Genomic DNA, 20,574 nt, shown 5'->3' on the forward strand with positions numbered 1-20,574 from the left:
CATGGAAACTCTATTATGAATCAAAACAACAGATGTAACATGAACAACAGCATCTTTTATAAACAGAAATTAGACTGTTCTGTTTCACTCATTGGAAAGGCTAATATGCCGAAAATAAATTTCCCTGAATCTCTCATTAATGTTTTACGGTCAGCATTGACCGGCTGTTACAAAAAAACAAAATGTGGATGATTTATATCCCAAGAGAGTCACTAACCCCAAACCACATTTTCCTGATGGACCTGACATTAATAACTACAACCACTTCCCCTGACTATATTCTTGCAGGGGAAGAACCAAAGTGCAGGTGATTCATACAGCAGAGATTTCTTGCTCTACATTCACTTTCCTTCTCTCTTCATTAGCAGGCTAATACTGACTGCATGAGTCACCAATTATCACCTTAAGCAGCAGACAGGAACTGAATTATCACAAAGATCCCTCCACAAAGCAGGCATCACATATGCTTGCTGGGGCCCAAATACCTCAGACTTTAAACAGGAAATTACTTTGTCCTCTCCATTTCATGGTATGAAGAACCAGAGTTTCTGGGATGGAGGAACCTGTCCAGCCCAAAAACTCTCTGGGCTTGTACTAATCTACCTTTTACAGCATTAGACAAGCTACAGTTTATCAGTCAATGTATAATGTGGAGGCAAGACAGAGTGCCTGCCCTTCCTCACTGACAATGGGAGAAGCAGGGTGGCCAGATCATGGTTTTAATTCCATGTCTGATCACATGAGAGGGAGAAGATCAGCTCCTGCTTTAGTCCTTGCATGGTGTGTGTTGTTACTGGTGACTCTCATTCTGGAGCTCTGGCACGAGAAAAAACAAAACTCACTCGTACAGCATTTACAGTGCTGCTTCTAGATTCTCACTATCATCACAGAAACCTCATTATTTACAGGGAGCTTTTACAGGCTGCTATTAATCCTCTGCATAATGAACAAATAAATTCTGCACCAGCTCTTGCCTAACTTTTCTCGAGTTTTCCCCTGATGTAATAACAATTACTTCAATGGTGAAACCTCAGATTGATACCACAGTGAGAGCATGTCATCACACATGAAATTCATGAACAAGGTCTTCCCAACCATCTCTAAATACATCATGAAAGGAACATTTCAATATTCTGTCCCTGTTTTTAGCAGATAAATCAAAACCTGGCAACCTCCCCGTGTCTGACATGATCCTACAGTGTTATTTCTGCTGACTCATGTGGCATGAGCTGCACTCATCTCGGCTCTTTCCATCCTGTCCAGCTTCAAACCAACCTTTCACTAACTCCTTTGTGCCTGAATCACAGAGTCAGGGTGGACGTGGCCTCTCAAACGATGGATGGAAGTACCACAGAGAAGCGATGGAAAAATTCAGAATGACACACATCTTCAGATAGTGGTTTCTCTTTTGTGGATAAACAAAAAAGACTTCAAGTACTAATGCTGTTTTGGACTTCATCACTTTTACTTATTCAAAATCCACGCAAATAATCACATATTAATAAAATGGCATTTTCTGCGCAAATTTTTAATTGAGTACATCCTCCTTCCCTTTCTGTCTCTTTTGATACTTGCTCATTTTTCTAGCCTTTTCTATGAGTTTTTTGAAAAGTAAAGCTGTAGAGTTTAAATGTCATTTCTCCAAAGGTACATGGTCATTACTAGGAAATGGTTATGCACTTAATTAGTCACAGAATACATAACATCAGATGACTGAGGTAACAAATCACGACATGCACAGCAAACGATGTAAAACACGCTTCATTTGAATTCCCACAAAATACCACCATTATCCCTTCATAAACAGTTTCTCTCAGCAAAGGTGAGCTCACAAATTAAACCCTTTTTTTAGTTCAAATCTTGCAGATGCTATATTACAGTCAGTTACTCTAAATGACTCTGGTCTAAATAAGATAAGCCTCTGTCCCATTCAGATCATAGCAAATGAGAGGATTTGAACCTAAGACTCTTTGCCTGAGGCTATTCCACTATGCCATTTGGATTTTTACACTTCAACAGGGCACTGGCATTTCTACTAGTAAAAACATTGAAACAAGACATTTCCAATAATCTTCTAATCCCACCTCAGAAAACAGAAATCTCACAGGTGTTTTCTAACCTTACTTCCTATGACAGTACAATTAAAACCTGTAGTACAAATGACTTAGGTATAAAAACAACAACAACAACAAAAAATCCACTGGAAATAACATTCTCATTATATGAAGAGTAAGGTTAATGAGGTATTACCTTGGCAGGTCCTTTCATCTGTGAGCAGTTTATATCCTTTCTGGCAGCTGCACTCAAAGCTGCCAACCGTGTTTCGGCAGAAATGGTCACAGCCACCATTGTTTACCAAACACTCATCAATATCTGCAAAGAATGAACAGCAAAGATTTAGCTCATGACAGCAAAAATGTAGCTTGTGACAGCAATTCAGTCGCTCAGGGCAGGAATACAGGCATATACTCAGATCCCCAAGGAGGCTGCTGTCCCTGTCAGGAACCAGGCTGGTCGGGTGTCCCTTGCCAGACCTATCTCACAAGGCTTACAAGGACAGCTATGGGCTGAGCTGTTCAGGAGATAGAGGTGTTTCTCTCAGAACTGGAACCAACAGATGACCCAAGCTGAGGTAGTTTGGTGTTAGGGAACACTCAGGGAAGCTTCTCTGTAGATGGAGGGCTCTGCCTGACAGCAGACTTCAACCTGCGAAGGACGTGACTCGTTTTACCTTGCATAGGAACTATCAAAACATAAGAACACATGAAAAAATTGAAGTAATGACAAACATGAGGTAAAAAATACTTGAATTTTGAAGAAATGCTTCTGTCTTACACGAACAAATGCAAGGGTACAGATTTCAGAATGAGCATTATATGCTAATTTGCTCATTATTCAGTGACACAGTGACACAGTATTTTCATGCATCAAGCTTTTTTCACTTGGTGTAGCAGAAAAGGAACTAACTGTGAGTGCATGTGAAATGTTGTTTCTTCAGTTATTCTGAAGACAGAGAGCACCTATTGCCTTTATTTGAAAACCATATCTATATATATATATGTACATATATGTATGTGTGAGGGACAGGATCAATGGCTCCTACTTCAAACAGTGATTATGAAATGGACTGATGAACTTGGTAAGACCTCTGTTCTGAATTTCATACTGATGATTCTACTTCCTGCTCCTTTTAACCTCTCCCAAGAGGTATTGAACAACTGGAATGACCAATCTCATTTCCAACCCATAAAAGGTTATGAAGTAAGTATATAACAGGCCACAAAATCTCATTTGAAATACAGGGCATCTTTCCATCCTCCCCCAGTTATGAAACCATGGATCCATGTTTATTTGAAAAAGAAAAAAAAAAAAAACTACTTGTATTATCTTTCAGGAGAAGAACAGTGCAAAAAAATAACTCTGTTTGTGAATGCATAAAGTGAAGAAGTAATATGATATTGAGCCTTGGCTGCCCGCTTCTGGAATTGAAAACAAGATCTTTCAGGGAACTAAATGGAGAGCAATGTTTCCTTTTGAAAAGCTTCTTGCTGTAAGACCTTTGAAACTTTGAGATAACAGATGCCCTGTTTTAAAGAGCAAATCTTGCAAAATGCAAATCTAGATACCAAAAGGTCTTATATATGAAGATGGAAATTCATCAAAACCAGTAAGATGATGTTGAATGAAGGGCATAGTTTAAAAACTATTTGAATTTAGGAGGATTCTTAGTGAAAGTAATTCATTAATTTTTGGAAACACAAAATTCCAACATGGGAATGTGGCATGGTGCTTACCACATTTCTGCGTGTAAAATATAAACAGCAGCAAGAGGAGTGAGGTGGTAGATTTAAAAATTTGAATAGCTGAGAGGCAAATTCAGTCATCATTTCTCAAGAGCACTTATTTGCACACAAACTGATAGAAATATGTCCAGGACTCAAATAAGAATGTATATTGTTATTAAGGTTTTCTTATGAGTTGCAGTTATGGCAAGGAGATGGGAAATTTGTTCTCAGACCCTCTGAACTAATACTGATGCTTATTACTTTTGTGTCTGGGTCTGCAGAAGAGTGGCTTTTGCATTCAAGCCAATTAAAAGAATGAGGGTAAATCGTAGGCAGCAGCTGTGGAAAGCCCTGAGTGTTCTGTGCAAAGCCAGCTCAAATCTTTGTGTCTCAGGTAACAAAGCTCCCAAAGTTCCCCAAAATTTGTTTGTTGTCTGTGGTGCTGCAATTCTGGCATTTGGCTGGCCAAGAATAGATAACCCTGAGCTCCCAACCTGATAAAAGTGGTGAAGCACACAGAGGGTCACTCTGTGTAACACCATGAGACTGGAGGCACAAACTCTTTTGGTTTCAGCTGTGATCATCTGCACAAGTCAAGACTGGCAGTGAAAAGACAAGAATGTTTGGCCCAATTCCTGCAGCCTGGCATTTCCTTTTGGAAATGATTCCTCCCAGCTCCCTAAGGTGCAACTGGGACTGTGGGGTGGGTGTTAGGATGGATTACCACAAAAGCTCCCATCCTTTTGCACAGCACAGGTGTACCTAACTACAGTTTAGCCTGCCCTGACAAAACTGTGGGACAAATGGAATTGTGAATTAAAATTAGTAATACGTTATGCATCATCAACACACAGAACAGTCATCCATCATGAAAGAAAGTATCTTTTACCCATGATAAGAACAACATGACCTTTGGGCTACTCTGCTGCCTGAGACTGCTTGAAGTAGAAATTACTTGCAGGCTGTCAAACACCATTCTGCAGTAACGATTGATGTTTTAAATGATGGCCCCTGGATTTCACATGTTAAATTCCAAATTCCTGTCTCTTTTCTGTGTCTCTCATGACCATAAGGGGCAAAAATGAAACCCTGCTGGCATCAGAGTGTGGATTTTAGGCTGTTAATAACTGTAATTCCACTGATAATGCAGCATATTAGCTTTATACCAGCAATTCATTGGAATAATTCTGAACCAGGATCTGGGTTAAACCTGGGAGAGTCCACAGGAAAAGAAAGTATTTATTCATTTCTTCTAACTGGAAAACATGACATGACCTTTTGAAACAGGGACCATCAAAACAGAATAGAGGTCAAAACTGTTAGCTGCAAAAACATTCTAAATAACATAAACAGTGCCAATGTCTCTGCTTCCACTGTATTTCTTTCCATGGCCATAGCGAGACTGACAAGGCATTTAAAAATTATTTCACTCCGTGGAGAGCAGCACATTGCTGCATTTCACATGGAAGAGAGCAGTATCCAATTGTATGTATCGTGTCTAACTGGTAAAAAAAGTCTGTATCCCCACTATTTTTCTTTCCTTGGCTATAAATAATTTGTGTTATGAGCCATGTGAAAATAAATTATTCCACTGCGTGAGAAGGTGAGGCCCCATTCATCTTTAACCTCACTGGTACCCAACTTTGTCAAGTGCCTCTTTGAACTTCACAGAGGAGGGTAGGAGTGTCTGCCTCTCATGTCAGGTAAAAATACACAGCGGAAACCCATTGTGGTGTCTCTACCAGCTTTGACATTATTTAGTCAAGTATTCCCCTACTATTTTTGGGACTGTCTGTGGAGCAGTCATAAACCTGCCTCTTTAAACATAGCTCTCAAGTGGCTCCTTCAGATGCAGGTTGCAGAAAAATAGCTCCAGAGGCTCTGTTCTCCTTTATGCTCAGAATTGCAAAAGGATGTAAAGAGCTGTATTTCCTCCATGGGGGTTGTACATAAAATGCCCTGATGATACTGTGAGAGTCATTTCAGACCGGGAGATCTGATGGGCTTTCAGTGCATTGGGAATAAAATTCCAAGGGATTTCTCCCAGTGCAGAAAGTCAATATTGTTAAATGATACCTTGCTCACACAAGCTGATGATCTGCTACAAAATACCAAACTGGGACACATGCAGATATGAAAATACAGGCCAGTGAGAAACCACAGAAGCATTGAAAATTATGGTCAAAACTGTCAGGTGAAGGCATGGTATAATAAGCAACTCAGCACTCAAGCCTCCTCTTAGCTCTGAAAATGGTTCATTCAATTCCCAAGCAATTAAATACAAACAAAAGCAAAGATAAGATTTGCAACAAGAAAGTTAACACCTTCTTTGGAGTAGTAATATTTGAAGGAAAAAACCCCAATTGCAAATATTTGTGTGAAGACGGAGCTCAGCAACACCATCACAAAAGCTGGGCATCCATGTGAACCCAGAAACAAACCCTGGGTTTGTAAATATAATTAATATAATGTAATTATGATAATGATTATAATCCATACTAATAGATTATTCTGTTTTTTTCTGAGGATATGAAAATTTGAGGGAGGCAGTGGAATCAGCTTTAAATAAAGCTTTTTAGCTTCAAATACAATTACAGAAACTCAGATGCTTTGTGCTAAGTGGCATATCTACAATTTGACTCAGTTAAGCAGGCAGACTTATTTTTCTTTCCATAATCTTGTGAAGATTAATGGGAATGCCTGCTCCTGTTCCACTTGCACCTTTTTTAAAGCTGTGCTCAGTGTAATTCATGTTTGGAAGGAGCTGGTTCTGATCAGGGTGCATGTATGCACTTGTGTGTGCTCATATAAACCCATAGAGATTTGCCTTGCTGCACACAAGCCAGGGAACAAATTAAAAAGTTGGGATTTTAGGTAACTTAGAACTTAACATTTCCCATAAGCTGCTTAAAGGCAAATGAAAGGGTAATCAACATGCAATCTTCACTTAGCTGTTGAACAATGATGGAGATGGAGATTTCCAAAGCCTCATCACAGGCGGAAGCGAGGATCCTCCTTTCAATGGCTGGACAAATATTTGAACTCATTGTGTCTGTCTAATCCTTTGCAGATTTAAAATGCTATCTAGCTCCAGGAAAATAATATACTCCCAGATCAACCTAAAATAATTACTGAAACTTCATAACCTTTTTGTTTTTAATAATGAAAGCCAGCCTGCTGGAATTAGTCATGCTATTACCAGAATACACTGGACATCAGTATAAATATATTTTCTGCAAGGTGGGCTGGTTTGCTTGTCCTTTTATTCCCTGATTTCCCAAGTTTCCCTTGCTCTGTCTCATGGTTTTACAAACCACCAGTGTCCCCTAAAATCTGGAACTAATGTTGTCTTGTTGACACAGATATCAGTTCCCTGATGCACACAGACCACAAAGTACTTTATAAAGCAGCCACAAAACTTAACCCCCAGCTGGAGGTGGGGGAATAGAGGAACAGAAGAAATAACTAACTCATCCACATCTGAATCCAAGCCCAGTGTAGAGCTCATCAGGTTACCCTGGGGTGCCAATCAGCACAGGCTTGCACAAAACACCTTGTACTGCATGCTGTTCTCTGTCACAAATATTACAGAGCCACCAATGCTCAGACTGAAATTATTTTGATATTTGCCTGCCACTTCTCAATAAAACATGTAAACTCAGGATTAACCTAAGCAGAAGCCACCAGGCTCCACCTGCAATACTCTAAATGTAATATTGCACAGCATCTTAAATAACACATGCCATGGATATCTCATTAAGGTAGAAAGATAATTTCATATCCCCAGATTCATTGGATCAGTGCCACTATGAGGAAATCTAAATCAAAGTAGAACACAGGCTCTGCTGTTCCATCCAGCTGTTGTGTGGTTTGTTTCCAGGGAGTTGTAAGTTCTAGTTCCAGTTTTACAATGGTTTTACCCAACATTTGGGCAAGGTGTAACACTTCCCTTCTTTATTTCATTTGTAAAATTGGGGATTGGTAATTATTACTTGGTGTCCTCAGGACCTATACTTTAAAATGCACTATTATGGAACAACGTGTTAAGAATACAAGTCATTTGCTGTCAAAATTTTTAAGTCAAATTAAAATTGTTTGAAATTTCTGGTCTGGGCTTCAGGATGGTTTGATCCAGCAGCAGGTTCTGTGCTGGCAGTGCTTTGCACTGGAAGATTTTGTGAATGTCTGCAGGACTCTTAGGAGGTGAAATTGCTGGAAATGCACAGTTCATTGCCTCTTGCATGTTTTAGAGCAGAATAACTCTATTTATGCAGTCCCTTCTACCTGTGGATTTCAAAGGCCAGCAGCTTGTTATCTTCATTACATTAAACCTACACCACACTTCTGCAGGAGAGATACATTTAATTAATTCTTCTTTAACAAATGTGAAACTGAGGCAGGTGGGATAGTGTGCAACTTGCCTGCATCAGATAGCTACAAAATGAAATAAAGCATATATTATAGCACCTTTAATTTGAGTTCTGTGCTTCAACAACATCCTCATTTTCCCTCCCACAGTGCTAATTAACTGTAAAGTATGATAGTCATTACTGAACTGAAGTTCCACTAAGTAGCAAATGAAGATTCTCTGTTTAATTAGCTTTATAGCTAGGTTGTGGGACAAGGCATTTTCCTAATTAACAGGATTAAATCTAGACTGGGCAGACAGGAATGAATGTAATTAAAATTTAATCTCCCTCATCCTGAAAACAGGCTGCCCACAAAATAGAGAGCTTTGTGTAAATGCTCTTAGAGCATGGAAAGGTTGAGGCAGGTTTCAACACATTTCCCTCATGTCACTTTCTCAATTTTCACCTGTTATCTTCGCAATTTCACGAAGAAACCTGTCTTCCAACACAGATGGTAATCTGTCACATATGGATTTAGGTGTCAGCTATTCTCCTCCAGGACATATCCACTCTGACATTATCCACCAACCAATCAATAAAAGAGTCTGCCAGGCTGCCAAGAGATCAATCACCTTGTAAAACAAACATTATGTCCTATTATTTTCTTATTACAGTTAATTAGATTTATAAAACACAAAAACCTTCACAGGTGAAAAACTCAGAAATGCTGTCATAATAGGTTAGGCCCAGATTTCTCATTTGTAAAAGGGAAGGGATTTACTACATCTAATGTGAAAAGAAAGGATTTTCATTTAAAATTTTTGCTGAACACTGAATTCTTTTCTAACCTTAAAAACATGTTAGTGCAGTGTTACAAACCCAAACAGTGCAAGCTGTCTGAGGCTGTGACACCAGAATGTGAAGGGGACTGGAGACATAAAGATACAGACTGATAGTCTTTTTACTGTCTAGGTTGAGCTAAATGCTAGAACTACCCCTCCTCCCCACCACCCCCCCTGCCAGAAGCAAAGATAAACCTCATAGGAATCCCAGGAAATAAAACCAGTTTTCCTCCTCCTGTAACATTTTATCCATCAAAATGCTTTTGTCAATCAAGATGCTTTTTATAAAACACTGGAGAGGGAGAAATAAGTGTGCTGTTCAATCTCCCATGTGTACTTGGGGGCACCAAAGAATGTGTCTCTGTTTCTTACAGAGCATGTGGAAAGTTCAGGACATCGAATTCTGGGAAACTCTGAGAAACCTGTGGCCATGTGAGTGAGCACAGGCAGATCTGGAGGCTGTGAGTAAAGCAGTGGGAGAGAACTGTGCAAATTCATTGGGCTGGCTGCTTACCCGCCTTAATTATTCACACAGCCACTAGCAGCAGAATAATTCCATGTGCAGTGTAATTATTCACACAGCCACTAGCACCAGAATAACTCTATGTGTAATGTTTATGCAGCAGGAGCTGAGGCAGAAGAGCTAAATGGGTTGCTGCAGGTAAATAAACAAGAATAAAAGAGTTAATTCAGTGTTTTTTAAAGAGTAAGAACTGCGGGGCTGACATCCCTGGGCATTTTCTCTGTGCTAGGTGTCACTAAAAAACAAGGCCTGGCTCTCACTGTATTTAATTTTTCCATATAGTCTGAATAAAGAGTTAAGGGGCAAGTGAGCTAACTGCACTACTGGACCAAGATACAAGAATCCCTAAATTTAATGTATGAACTCAATTTACATTTACTCATGGTTGTTTTCATTTACCCCCTTGGAATTATTAACTGCTGAGGAAAGCTCTGTGCTTATTTTCAAGAATCTCAGTTTGCTTCTAAAAAAGTGTTTGTTTCATTAAATAAATTTGGTATTAAGGGCAGTTAGAGCTACTGATGCTTTCTCTAAAATCCCACTGAAACTTTGCTAGTTTTCCCTGGGATAAAGTTACTCCTTCTGAAAGTGGCACTTGAATACAGTTAGCCCATGATAATTTAAATAGCTCTTAATTAATTAAAGAAATTTGGATGCTGACCAAAAATCAACCCTCCAAAAGTTTTGGAAGGCACTACTTCAACCAGCCAGGGATCTGCTCTGTACCAGGGAAACAGAGGCATCATTGAGAGCAGGATCTAGTCATAGCAAAAACAAAAAAAAAAGCTGTACTTTATGATGAAAAATGCAATGATAAAAGAATGAAAAAAAATACTCTAAGTTTTGAATGTTGGAAGTTATGATTATGTGAGTAATCAACTCCCAAGTAACAGAAAGCACAGCACACTTTTCCATAATACACCATCACTGTTGATCCTCAAGGGGCTTTATATTGTTGAATAAATGCAAGGTCTTTTCAACAACTGAAATGCAAAATATGACCCTCTGAAGCATTAATTTAAAGGATTTGGCATTTTCAAAGGGGAGGTTCACGAAGACAAATAACAACTGCAAGTTTCCAGGGAACAGGGATATTGCCTAGTCATGAAAAAAACCCTAACTTAGTACACATGAATTTATTTTGTGGGGATAGATGGAACCCTTGGGAGGGAATGAAACAGAGTGAGTTACATGGCAGCTGACCCAAGTCTGCAATTTTTAAATGGAAGATAATTTGTTATATTATATTTGTCTGTCATGAGCAAGTCTACAGCAGACAAATGAATTGTTTCTCTTTAAGCCAAAAAAACCCCAGACCCAAGGTCCAACTGAAAACCTAAAAGGCAGTTCCCTCAAAAATAGGGAAGGGGCAGTGAAAGTATCATACATATTCTGGATTAGATAAATTTGCAGCAGCAGTTAGAAGGATTCTGCTCTCCATTATCTCTCACTTTTTTCTCATTCAATTTTCTTCTTTCTGACAAATTTCAACTGTTGGTATCTAAAATTTGCATTTCCTTATCTTTTTTTTTATAAAAAAATAATGGGTGTATAATCTGATTTTTCATCACTGAGGTCTGAAACTTCATCTGCCTCTAGGAAAGTCTGAATCAATTCTGTCTCCAGACCAAACTGGCACATACACACTCCTCAGTGAGCGTCCAATTGCTCATTTTTCTGATTGCCACACTAGGCTTCTGACCACTGTCACCACCTACCACCAAGAGTTTTCCATCTTTTCTTCCCTCAAGCCCCACTCATTCACTCATTTTCTGCTGGTAACCAGCAGCTTTTTCCCTCTCCAACACCTTTTTTATGGTTTTACCATGAACTCTTCTGAGCCTTCTCACTCACATACTCTATCACCTCTCTTATCACACACCAACAACAATCAACTCCCTGTTTGCTCTGACAAAGTGGGGAAAAAATAAAAAACCTTAACTTTGAGACACTTCCCAGCTTGAAACAGCTGTTTCCAGGGCAGCAGTGCTGGCCCAGATGGTTGTGGTTCTCCCACTGGACATGACATAGAGCTTTCTACTGAGCTGCTCCAGCTGCCTGCTGGATGCTGAGCTCTTTTCCTCACATTGGATTGATCTTGCATGTTCTTTGTCTTGAGACCTGGACAGCATCGACGGAATAGCATAAAATGACTGCAGCCTCAGCAAAAAGGCCTTAATGTTCGCTTCTTTAATCCACATTTAGGTAGTTATTTTGAAAATGCTTTTGTAGCTACCTGGGAACTTGTGCTCCCCTCCAATTTGAGAGTCTTACACACCACTTCTAAAACAAGCATCTCTTCTGATAAGCTGAACTTGATTATTGCTCCCCCATTGGTAAGCCAGTTTTCCCTCTGATCTTTATGATGGTTTATTTTGGCCACAGATGGTCTCACATCTCACTTAGAGTCCTATCAAACAAAAAATAGCCTCAAAACTGCCTCTGTATTTTAATATTCCTTTTTGGCTTTAGTCTTTCCCTTGTCAATTCTAGCAAATAAATTCCCTTTGTGTTTTCTTCTTTCACCAGCTACAAGCCTACCTGTTATCTCTGCAGCATGCATGGGGTTGATTCATGTGTCAAAAGCTTCCCTGTAGAGGAATTTAGTGAGTACAACTATAAGAGTATTCTGGGGACTTCCCCAAAACGTGCATTCTGAAAGTCTTGACAGTACTCAAACTCTGAACAGGACCACTGCTTTCATGACAAAATTCCTAATTTTCCTCTCATTTAATGCTGGTTTTGTTACTTTTTCATTGGTTGGGCAGACACATCTATTGTTTCACAGCATGAAATCACCTACTGGCTGCCTTTGGTTACTTGTTTGTCACAAATGCCTCTGTTTTTTTTTTTAATCATATGGTTTTGTCAGAAAAAGAGGGGTATTGGGAAGGGGAAGAGAGACGGTGATCTAGCTGCTGCAACATTTTTCAAAAAAATCTGCTGGTTTCTGTAAATCAGTTGAGCAGTTTGGGATTCATACAAATCTGTCTTTACCAAGAAGGCTTCCTGCTTGCTTCCTGAAAAGGGCATGTGGTCTCAAAACCTTTTAACTGTGCTGGATAATGGTCAGAACTGGTTGGCCTGCAGGTAATTTTAAGGAAGTTAGGCTATTTTAATGGAACATTTAATTGCACATTTATTCTGTGCACCACGTATATAGAAAATTATTATTTTCAATTAATGTTTTTGTTCCTCCTAAAAGCACTAATCTAATTACTGCAGAACCCATATTTTCACTGCTATCATTCTTGACATCAGTCTCATGTTCATGAAGTCATTTAGGCACCAACTTCTCATGCAAAGCAAAGATGGCCCTCTGTCCATGCAAAGACATAAAAGGATTTTATATTTATTTTAGTCCTTGTTTTTAGGATAAAAGAGATGATCAGCATGGAGAGGGCAAAGGTATTTATTTTGATATGTGGCTTGTGATTACACCTGATCTATTTTCTGATAGCTCTTTGCTTGCAGGTACAAAGAAGCAAACTCAAATGGTGCTTATTTTTGAACATGCACTTACTTCTAGTGGCAAACACTTGGAGGGAAAGGTGCTGCAGCTTGGAAGCAGAGTTGTGTAAGGAATCTGATAGAAATAGAATTGCTTATGATGAATGATGGAAACTAGATCTTGATTTGATTATTGGGAAGTTTATTCTTGGCTTAAGTTGATGAGAAAACTGTCTAATGTGGGGGAAGAATGGCTCAAAATGAACCACTTCAGTAAACACTTAAGAATTGCTAAAAGACAACACAAACTTTAATAGCTAACTTCTAAAACTCTACCCCCTGACTTCAGACAGCTTGTGCATTGGCTTTGACAAAATCATTTGACAAAATCATTTGGCTTTGGCCTGCCACTGAAAAAAACTCAAGGCACTCTGATTCCTCTGGAGTAGGATGATTTGCAGAGGGAGGAACACTCAAGAAAACCAGAGAGGGACTGAGAATTTGTCCTGCACTGATTTCCACATCTGAATGGACAACACAAGCCTCTTTGCACCACTATATTAACACTTTTCCTTATGTTTAGTTTCTATTATTGAGCCCAAGGAGAGGCACTGTATGAAATGGAAAACGGAAAGGCTTTTTCCAAGGCAAGTAAAGTGGGTACCCTACAGGTTAGGATCAAACTCCCATGTCCTTAGGAGCATGATATTGCAATAAGATATCAGTTCAGAGGGTGCCAGCTGTCCCATGGTATTTCCCAATGCACATCTCTTTAAGCTTGTACAAATAGGAGGTAGCTGAGCCAAATGATGTAAAACCTCTAATCCCATCAGGAATTACCCAAGGCTGACATGCTTATTTTCCCTTGGGGCCACCTATTCTTCTGATTATTCTAGAACACAGCTCACTGAGGGATTCCTGAGAGAAGTAAAAGGTGTGAGGTGCAAAATCAAATTTGATACCCCTTGAAATTGAATTTGATGCCCCCTGAGGGCTGATGCATAGGAGGGAGGACAGAGATTCTACCTGGGTATCCACAGTGGGGACACCAGCGGCCTTGGGGATCAAATGAAGACTCACAGAAGGTGGAGCCTACACAAAGACCTGAGGATGACTACCTCTGTTTTAAAAATGAAACAGCAATTTTCAGTGCCTTTACTACTGAGGTTCTTGACTTGAAATCCCATGGGCATTCAGTTTTCTGAAATGTCTGAGAAATTTCCCCCTAAGAAGTCAGAAGTGAATCTGACTTATGACCTCAAAACATTTGCACTACTTGCCCCTCCCAAGGATCATTGTTAAGGTGGTTTATGTGCTTGGATCAGCTTCTTCATACTCTAAGCACTCAACGTATCCTAATCTCATTCTACTTGCAAAGTTGGGCATTTTTTTTCCCAGCAGAGTAAGTTAAAGTACAATCACTCTATTAACTACCTGAATTCTCTCAAAGACATGTAAGCAGATGGCCATGGTGCAATGATCAAGGAAAATGTAATCAGAAGAAAAGGGAATGAGACAAGCAGGTCTCTGCCCTTTCTGGCTTTGCCAGACATCCTCTTCAAAAACCCACTACTGCTTGTAATTTTGAAGCTGACATTTATGCTGACATTTGCTGGTACCACAGCACTCTGACTGCAGAGGAGGTGATGACTGTCAGCAACTTGTTTCATTTGAGTTTATACTCTCACAACATTTGCATGCATGGTTTTTCTGTGTGTGTGTTTTTTTGCTTTTTTTTAAATGGCTCATAATGCTTACATTCTTCAAAAACCCTGTGTGTCTATGTGGAGGGAGCTGAATTGATCTCTTCATGTGTGTTAAAAAAAAAATTGATGTTGCTAGAGAAGGGTGAGCTGGGAAAAGCTCCTTTGTAAGCCCCAGGACCTGCTCTAAGGCCACTGATACTCCTTTCACTATGTGGAGCATCACAGATATTGCAGACACTGCTCATGAGAGGTGCACAGAAAAAAGCTGTGCAATCAAAGCAGGAGTAATCTATGGAAGTAGATATGAACAGATTTGCCTCTAAATGATAATGTTTAAACTCTTCAGGAGATAATTAAAATTATTTTCCATTTAAAAGGCTGATGTATGTGAATGAATTCATCCAAGGAAAGCTTTGTATTTGGGTGACTACTTTCAATGAGATCACTTTACAACTAAGGGAAAAACACAAACTTCATTCACATGAAATCATTTGGGCCTGTCTTGTGTTTTTCTCTTAGGTCAGATTTATCTTAGTTCAGAAGGCCTGTTCCAAACTTACAGTCCTGACTCTAAAGGCACTGAGACCCTCATTGTAGAAATGTGGTCATATAAGCCATTAAAGTTTTATCTGCCTTACTGTAAACTTCACTGATGCATACATTTCAGAGATTTTCTTGCACAGGGTTATATTTTACTGTCTGATTTTTACTTACATGTAAAAAAAAAGTCAAATTGATCAGGGTTATTAATCAAACAAAACCTGAACTTATCAAAGGTACTCTGACAGCAGAAACATTGCATTTAAGCAACAAATGAAAGAAACCATTCCACTCTGAAATTTACTTAATCAATCCCAGTGAAATAAAAGTATTATCATAATTCAGACAAGCTAATTGTGGAGGTACGAGATTAACACCTATATCTGACTAACAGTAAAAATAACCTGTGCTTTTTTTTAAAAAAAAGAGGAAACATGTTTAGTTTCATATGAATTGATTGAGACTGACAAGATGCAATTCTAAGTGTTAAGTCAATTTAATCCAATCTAGAGAAAAAACAAAAACTAAAACAAATTTTAAGTCATTTCAATTAATGGAAGTATGGAGGAAATCATAACGGTTCACAGATACTCTGTAGCCAGGAAATGAAGCCAAATTGGCCAGCTAAACTGTTCACTGTGGGCTTTCCACTTAGTGTTAGTGTGTTCTGAATGAAAAGAGAGGAAAGCCTTCAGCATATGAGTCATAATCTTATACCAAACTGATGTCAAGCGTTAATTGAAAGCATTTAATTTAATGAAACCTTTCAGTTCATATTTTATAAAACATGACATACTTTGTTTCACTGAAACTCATTCCCTAAAAAACTCTTTTCTCACGGAAACAATTCCATTTTCAAAATTTAATTCACTTTCAGGGTTTCAGTTTTTGTGTACTCAAAAATTATTCAAAACACATTTTCCTGCTGTAATAGGCTGCAATTAAGCAAGATAAAAAAATGTAATTACTATATCAAGCTAGCACAGCCAATACAAAATTTCCCTTTCATTTCAATAAACTTTGATGCAGTTCTTTGAATTTTCTCATTAGTCTCTATGCTCCTGCTTTTAATTTTTTTAATTTTTTTTTTCCTAGATTGCTTAATGATAAAGGAGGTTTCAGAGCTGAGTAACTGGACAGATCATTCACCACTCAGGCATTTCTGATCCTCCCACTGCAAGCATTTAAGCGCGTAAGTGCCACATTTCTTTGCTGTGTCTGAATGCTGAAGGATGGGGGCCGGTTTGGAGGAATTGGAGAGCCCACCCCATTGCTGGGTCACCATGACAATGAGACAGCAGGAAGGAGAAATGTTTGCCATGCAGGCACATAACCCCACTCCAGTAACACTGCTCTAGTTAAATATGCCAGGGCGCTGAGAAGGGCTGAGCGAGTGTCACAAGAAAATACTCCATCTCTAGGTGGGGATGTGGAGGGAGCTTTCTGCCTCCTAAACACACGTCTGTGAGATCACCTGGGCTTGGCACAGACCTATTCCTGCACAGGAATTCATCCTTTAGTCACAGCTGGTGGCACATGTGAACATGTAATACCACATCGCTACTAAAACCCCTGACATTCCAGCCCAGCTGACTATCCCAAAATCCTGTTTTCAGGCTCCTTCCCCTTCAGGGTGGGTCACAAAATGCAAATCAAATGTGGCTGAAATGATTCAAAACAGCAACTCAACTGAACAAAATAATCCACATCTTGCTATTACATTGCAAAGTGAGGTAGTACTTTATGGATGTTCATGGAAAAATCATAGCTGAGATGCTGCTTTTGCTCAATGACCCTTAGAAATCCAGTTTCTCCTGCTTAAAAATTTCATCTACTGTGCCATTTGACTCTAGTAGTTCAGCAAGTGCTGCAGCCTGCAGAGTTCCTCTATGTCTAGGTGCAGAGTGCTGGGAAGTTGCTTTATTTAAGAGTGCCTGGGTGCACAGTTTCTTTGTTAAGTGCCGGGGCAGAAACAGAGTATCTATATCATACACATGGTCATGCATTTTACACCATGCTAGAAACTTGTGGTCCTTCCTCTTGCTCTAATTCACTTCTTAGAGGAGCGACAAAGGAAAGTCCCTGTCTCTCTCAGACGTCATCTTTTGCCATCATTCTCAGTCCTTCTCTCCTTTAAGTCCTGAGAGAAGAATCTTCCCTGGCTCAGCTTGTCTCCTGTAGCTGCCCTTGGGAAGGCGAGCTCTTTATTGTTTGATCCATTTTGGCAGATGGATTCAAACAATCTTCAGAAATGCTTGCTAAGTCTAATCTAGCCTGACTTCACCCCTCATAAACCTTACCGAAGTCTTCTGCAAATGAGCCTCCTGCATTATCAGTTACCTGAGCTGTATTCAGTATAATCAAAATGCTGAACTGATGGATCTTCTAACTGAGGGCAGAATGGAGCTGGATCCATGAAAAGTAGGAAAAAGGCACAAAAACAAACAAACAAGGCAGCTGAGGACCACAGAACCCCTGATATGCACAACACAGAGGATATTAAACTTGGGTAGGAGGCAATGGGCAATAAGCATCCCAGGCATCTACAACTTTTAATCTTCAGTCTCCCTTTCTGTCTGAGTTGGCTGAATTCTGTGGGGTAACTTGGTAGGCATTCAAGGAAGTGACCTACACTGCTGCCTCATGTGCAGCACAATAAGTGACAGCATCAAATGAACTGAGCATCAAGCTGGCATCACCCAGTGACAATGGCAGTAGAAATTAAATAGCATTAATTAGAGGGAGAATATGGAACTCTTTCTGCCTGGAATGTCTCTTCTCTTAGCTGTCAAAAACCTCCACGGTTTGGCTTATTAAGAGCCAAGCTGACAGGAAAGCTGAAGGGAATAAAGGAGCATTCTCCATAGAGTGCCAAGCCAACTGAGGGAAGACTTAAGTTCAAGACTGACGTTTAAAAAGGTTAATGAACTTTTATCCAAGCACCATTAACACATGTGAAGGTCATCCTAACTAGACCACAGATGACACTTCTGCTCTTATTTCACTACAAGACCAGGTAAGTAATATATGTAACAGAGAAATCAGAGATTTTAAATCAGAGATGAAAAAGGTTTTTCCAGTTTCCAGGAAGCAAAGCAATCCTCCACAACAGTGGACAATAGCCTTCCTATGTGCCACCTTTTGGCAATCAAGCACATCTTCATATACTCTTTTAAGAACTTGTCTTTCCTTTTTTATGTATACTTGCCTTTTTTCTATACTAAAGAATTCATGTAATTCCCAACTACTAAACAAAAACCTGTGGACATTTTGGACAGTAAACTTTTTTTCCCATTATATGTCTACACAATGCTTAAAATTGACTAGAGTCCTGATTGTTGAACAGAACCATCTAGAAATCTGTGTTATTCAGAAAAATATTATTTTAATTTCATGAACTTTTTAAAAAAAATAACTCATCCCGTGGTTAAAAAATAAGGAAGAAATGTACCAGCAGATTTCCATGAATTACCAGTATAGCAAAAACATATTATTAAGGAAATCACCTACAGGTGAGCTAGAATGACACATTACTAAATTACCCTACGCCCACTTTGCAATACCCAAAAGTTCAGGTTTTTCTTTGAGTCTTATTTAAGCCTCTTGAATCTAAGCATCTACGTAATTTCAGGTAGTGGGTGCACTATGTAAAATGGCTTAGAGAGGAAGATGCCAAAATGGACTAAAAAAAAATCACAGACTTTCCAATAAAAACATTATTTTTGGTCAACATTATTTGCTAAATTAATCCTAAACACATTAATCATTTTGCTCAACCCACAATTGCATTTTTCAGTTAATAGATTAATTCTCCTTCCAGTTCCTCTCAGCTTTTCTGATGAGATGCCCTACATCTCTCCTTCCCCTTAACAGACAATGGCATATCTTTCTTCTATATTTAGAAACATAACCTCCCTTAAAATGATGTTCTATGAGAAACCTCACTTGGACATGCTGTGACACTCCATGGGCTTGAAAACTGTGCCCAAGAAAGACAGGATGTGACAGCTCCATGATCCCTGAAGATGCTTGAAAGGGCATCCAAGAGATAAGCCCTTGCTCTTACACACAGATGTAAAATTACAGCTGGAGCAAACAGGGAACTGGATATGTGAGAGACTGGGGGCCAGCCAGATCAAGGAGAGTAAAGAGGAAATAAAGTCCAAGGAGAAAACTTGTACTGATCACTCTCTTCTTTTCTTTTGTAGAGAACGCAGAGGAAGGAATATGTACACACTGACTTCCTCCTGCCTGCTCTTTTCCAGGCTTGTCCTATCAGCCAAGGGGACATCAATGTCACTCCACCAAAAAGTTTTGCCTTCAGGAGATGCAAATCCTACAGAGCATCCCCTTTGAGTAAGGGCTGCCTGCAAAAGCTGTGCAAGAAACTCTGTTGGTCAGTTTAAGTGCAGGATCCTTTGTGCACAGGTTTAAATGGAAAATCACTTCAGCTTCAGGAGAGCAGGATCTAGCCCAGAAATCTCACACTACAATATGTAAGATACATTTTATTAATTAAATTAAATTCAAAATGTGTATTTTACCATTTTATGATAAAGAGTATTTCCTAAAATGTCAATAAAGGTTTAAAAGAAATGGTTTGTTACTTTATGAAACCATCTGTATTAATTTCCAGTTGCTGCTTATTTTAAGAAAGTAAGAAAGAATCAGCAGCATCATAAAAATATGGATTCTGTTTCTTATATTTTCTACTCATAAAAAAGGGGAAAAAGAAAAATGTGAAAGAGCTTAGAGCTAAGGTATTTGGTTTGAGGATCAGTAGAATATTTCATTTTGTCTGTAGGAATAATTATAGCCTTGATTATTATATAAATATTGTTTCATGTTAGTTCTCTGGCCAAACGTCTAAATTTAGAATGACTTTTTTTTTCATGACACAGTTTCAATAATAAACGTTATGATCAAGCCTAGGTGTATGTTACATTATTAAAACGCCTCCTTTTTAAGCACTTGGTGGAATCACAGTTACTGTTCTGCTATGGCTTAGCTAGTCTGCTGGTAAAAATGAAGATTTATTTTTGTGTGGCTTGAACTAAGATGACTGAGTTTTGATGTGTGCTCACCCTTAACTATTAACATTGTGTGCAATGGCAGCTTAAATGTTTTATTTTCAAATAAACAGGCAAATGGACTGTTATTTCTATAAATACTAACAGGATCATGCCCAAGCACTGGGATTTTTCAGCCTGGAGCAAGAGGAAACCACACATTTTCTATTTATTTTTGTGGGTTTTACTATTTTAAGTAACATCAAGCCCTGGACTGAAGATATTCTGACATTTCTGGTTAATTTGAAGGGAAAAAAGTCACAATAATTTCTTAGCAAGTTAGGTCAGCTTAAGCTAAGTCACTGAGTGA

At 39.0% G+C, this 20,574-nt stretch overlaps 1 protein-coding gene across 2 annotated transcripts in view; it reads right to left on the reverse strand.

Moving 5' to 3' along the window:
• SCUBE1 (signal peptide, CUB domain and EGF like domain containing 1) overlaps positions 1-20,574 on the reverse strand; it is a 188,963-nt gene that overhangs the window by 41,708 nt on the left and 126,681 nt on the right. For both annotated transcript variants that reach the window (XM_033057868.1, XM_033057867.1), the window contains one exon: positions 2,251-2,373. In XM_033057868.1, coding sequence (XP_032913759.1) covers positions 2,251-2,373 — 123 coding nt within the window. The remainder of the gene's footprint in view (positions 1-2,250; positions 2,374-20,574) is intronic.

This window comes from Catharus ustulatus, chromosome 4 (genome assembly GCF_009819885.2).
Source record: "Catharus ustulatus isolate bCatUst1 chromosome 4, bCatUst1.pri.v2, whole genome shotgun sequence".
NCBI classification, from domain to species: domain Eukaryota; kingdom Metazoa; phylum Chordata; class Aves; order Passeriformes; family Turdidae; genus Catharus; species Catharus ustulatus.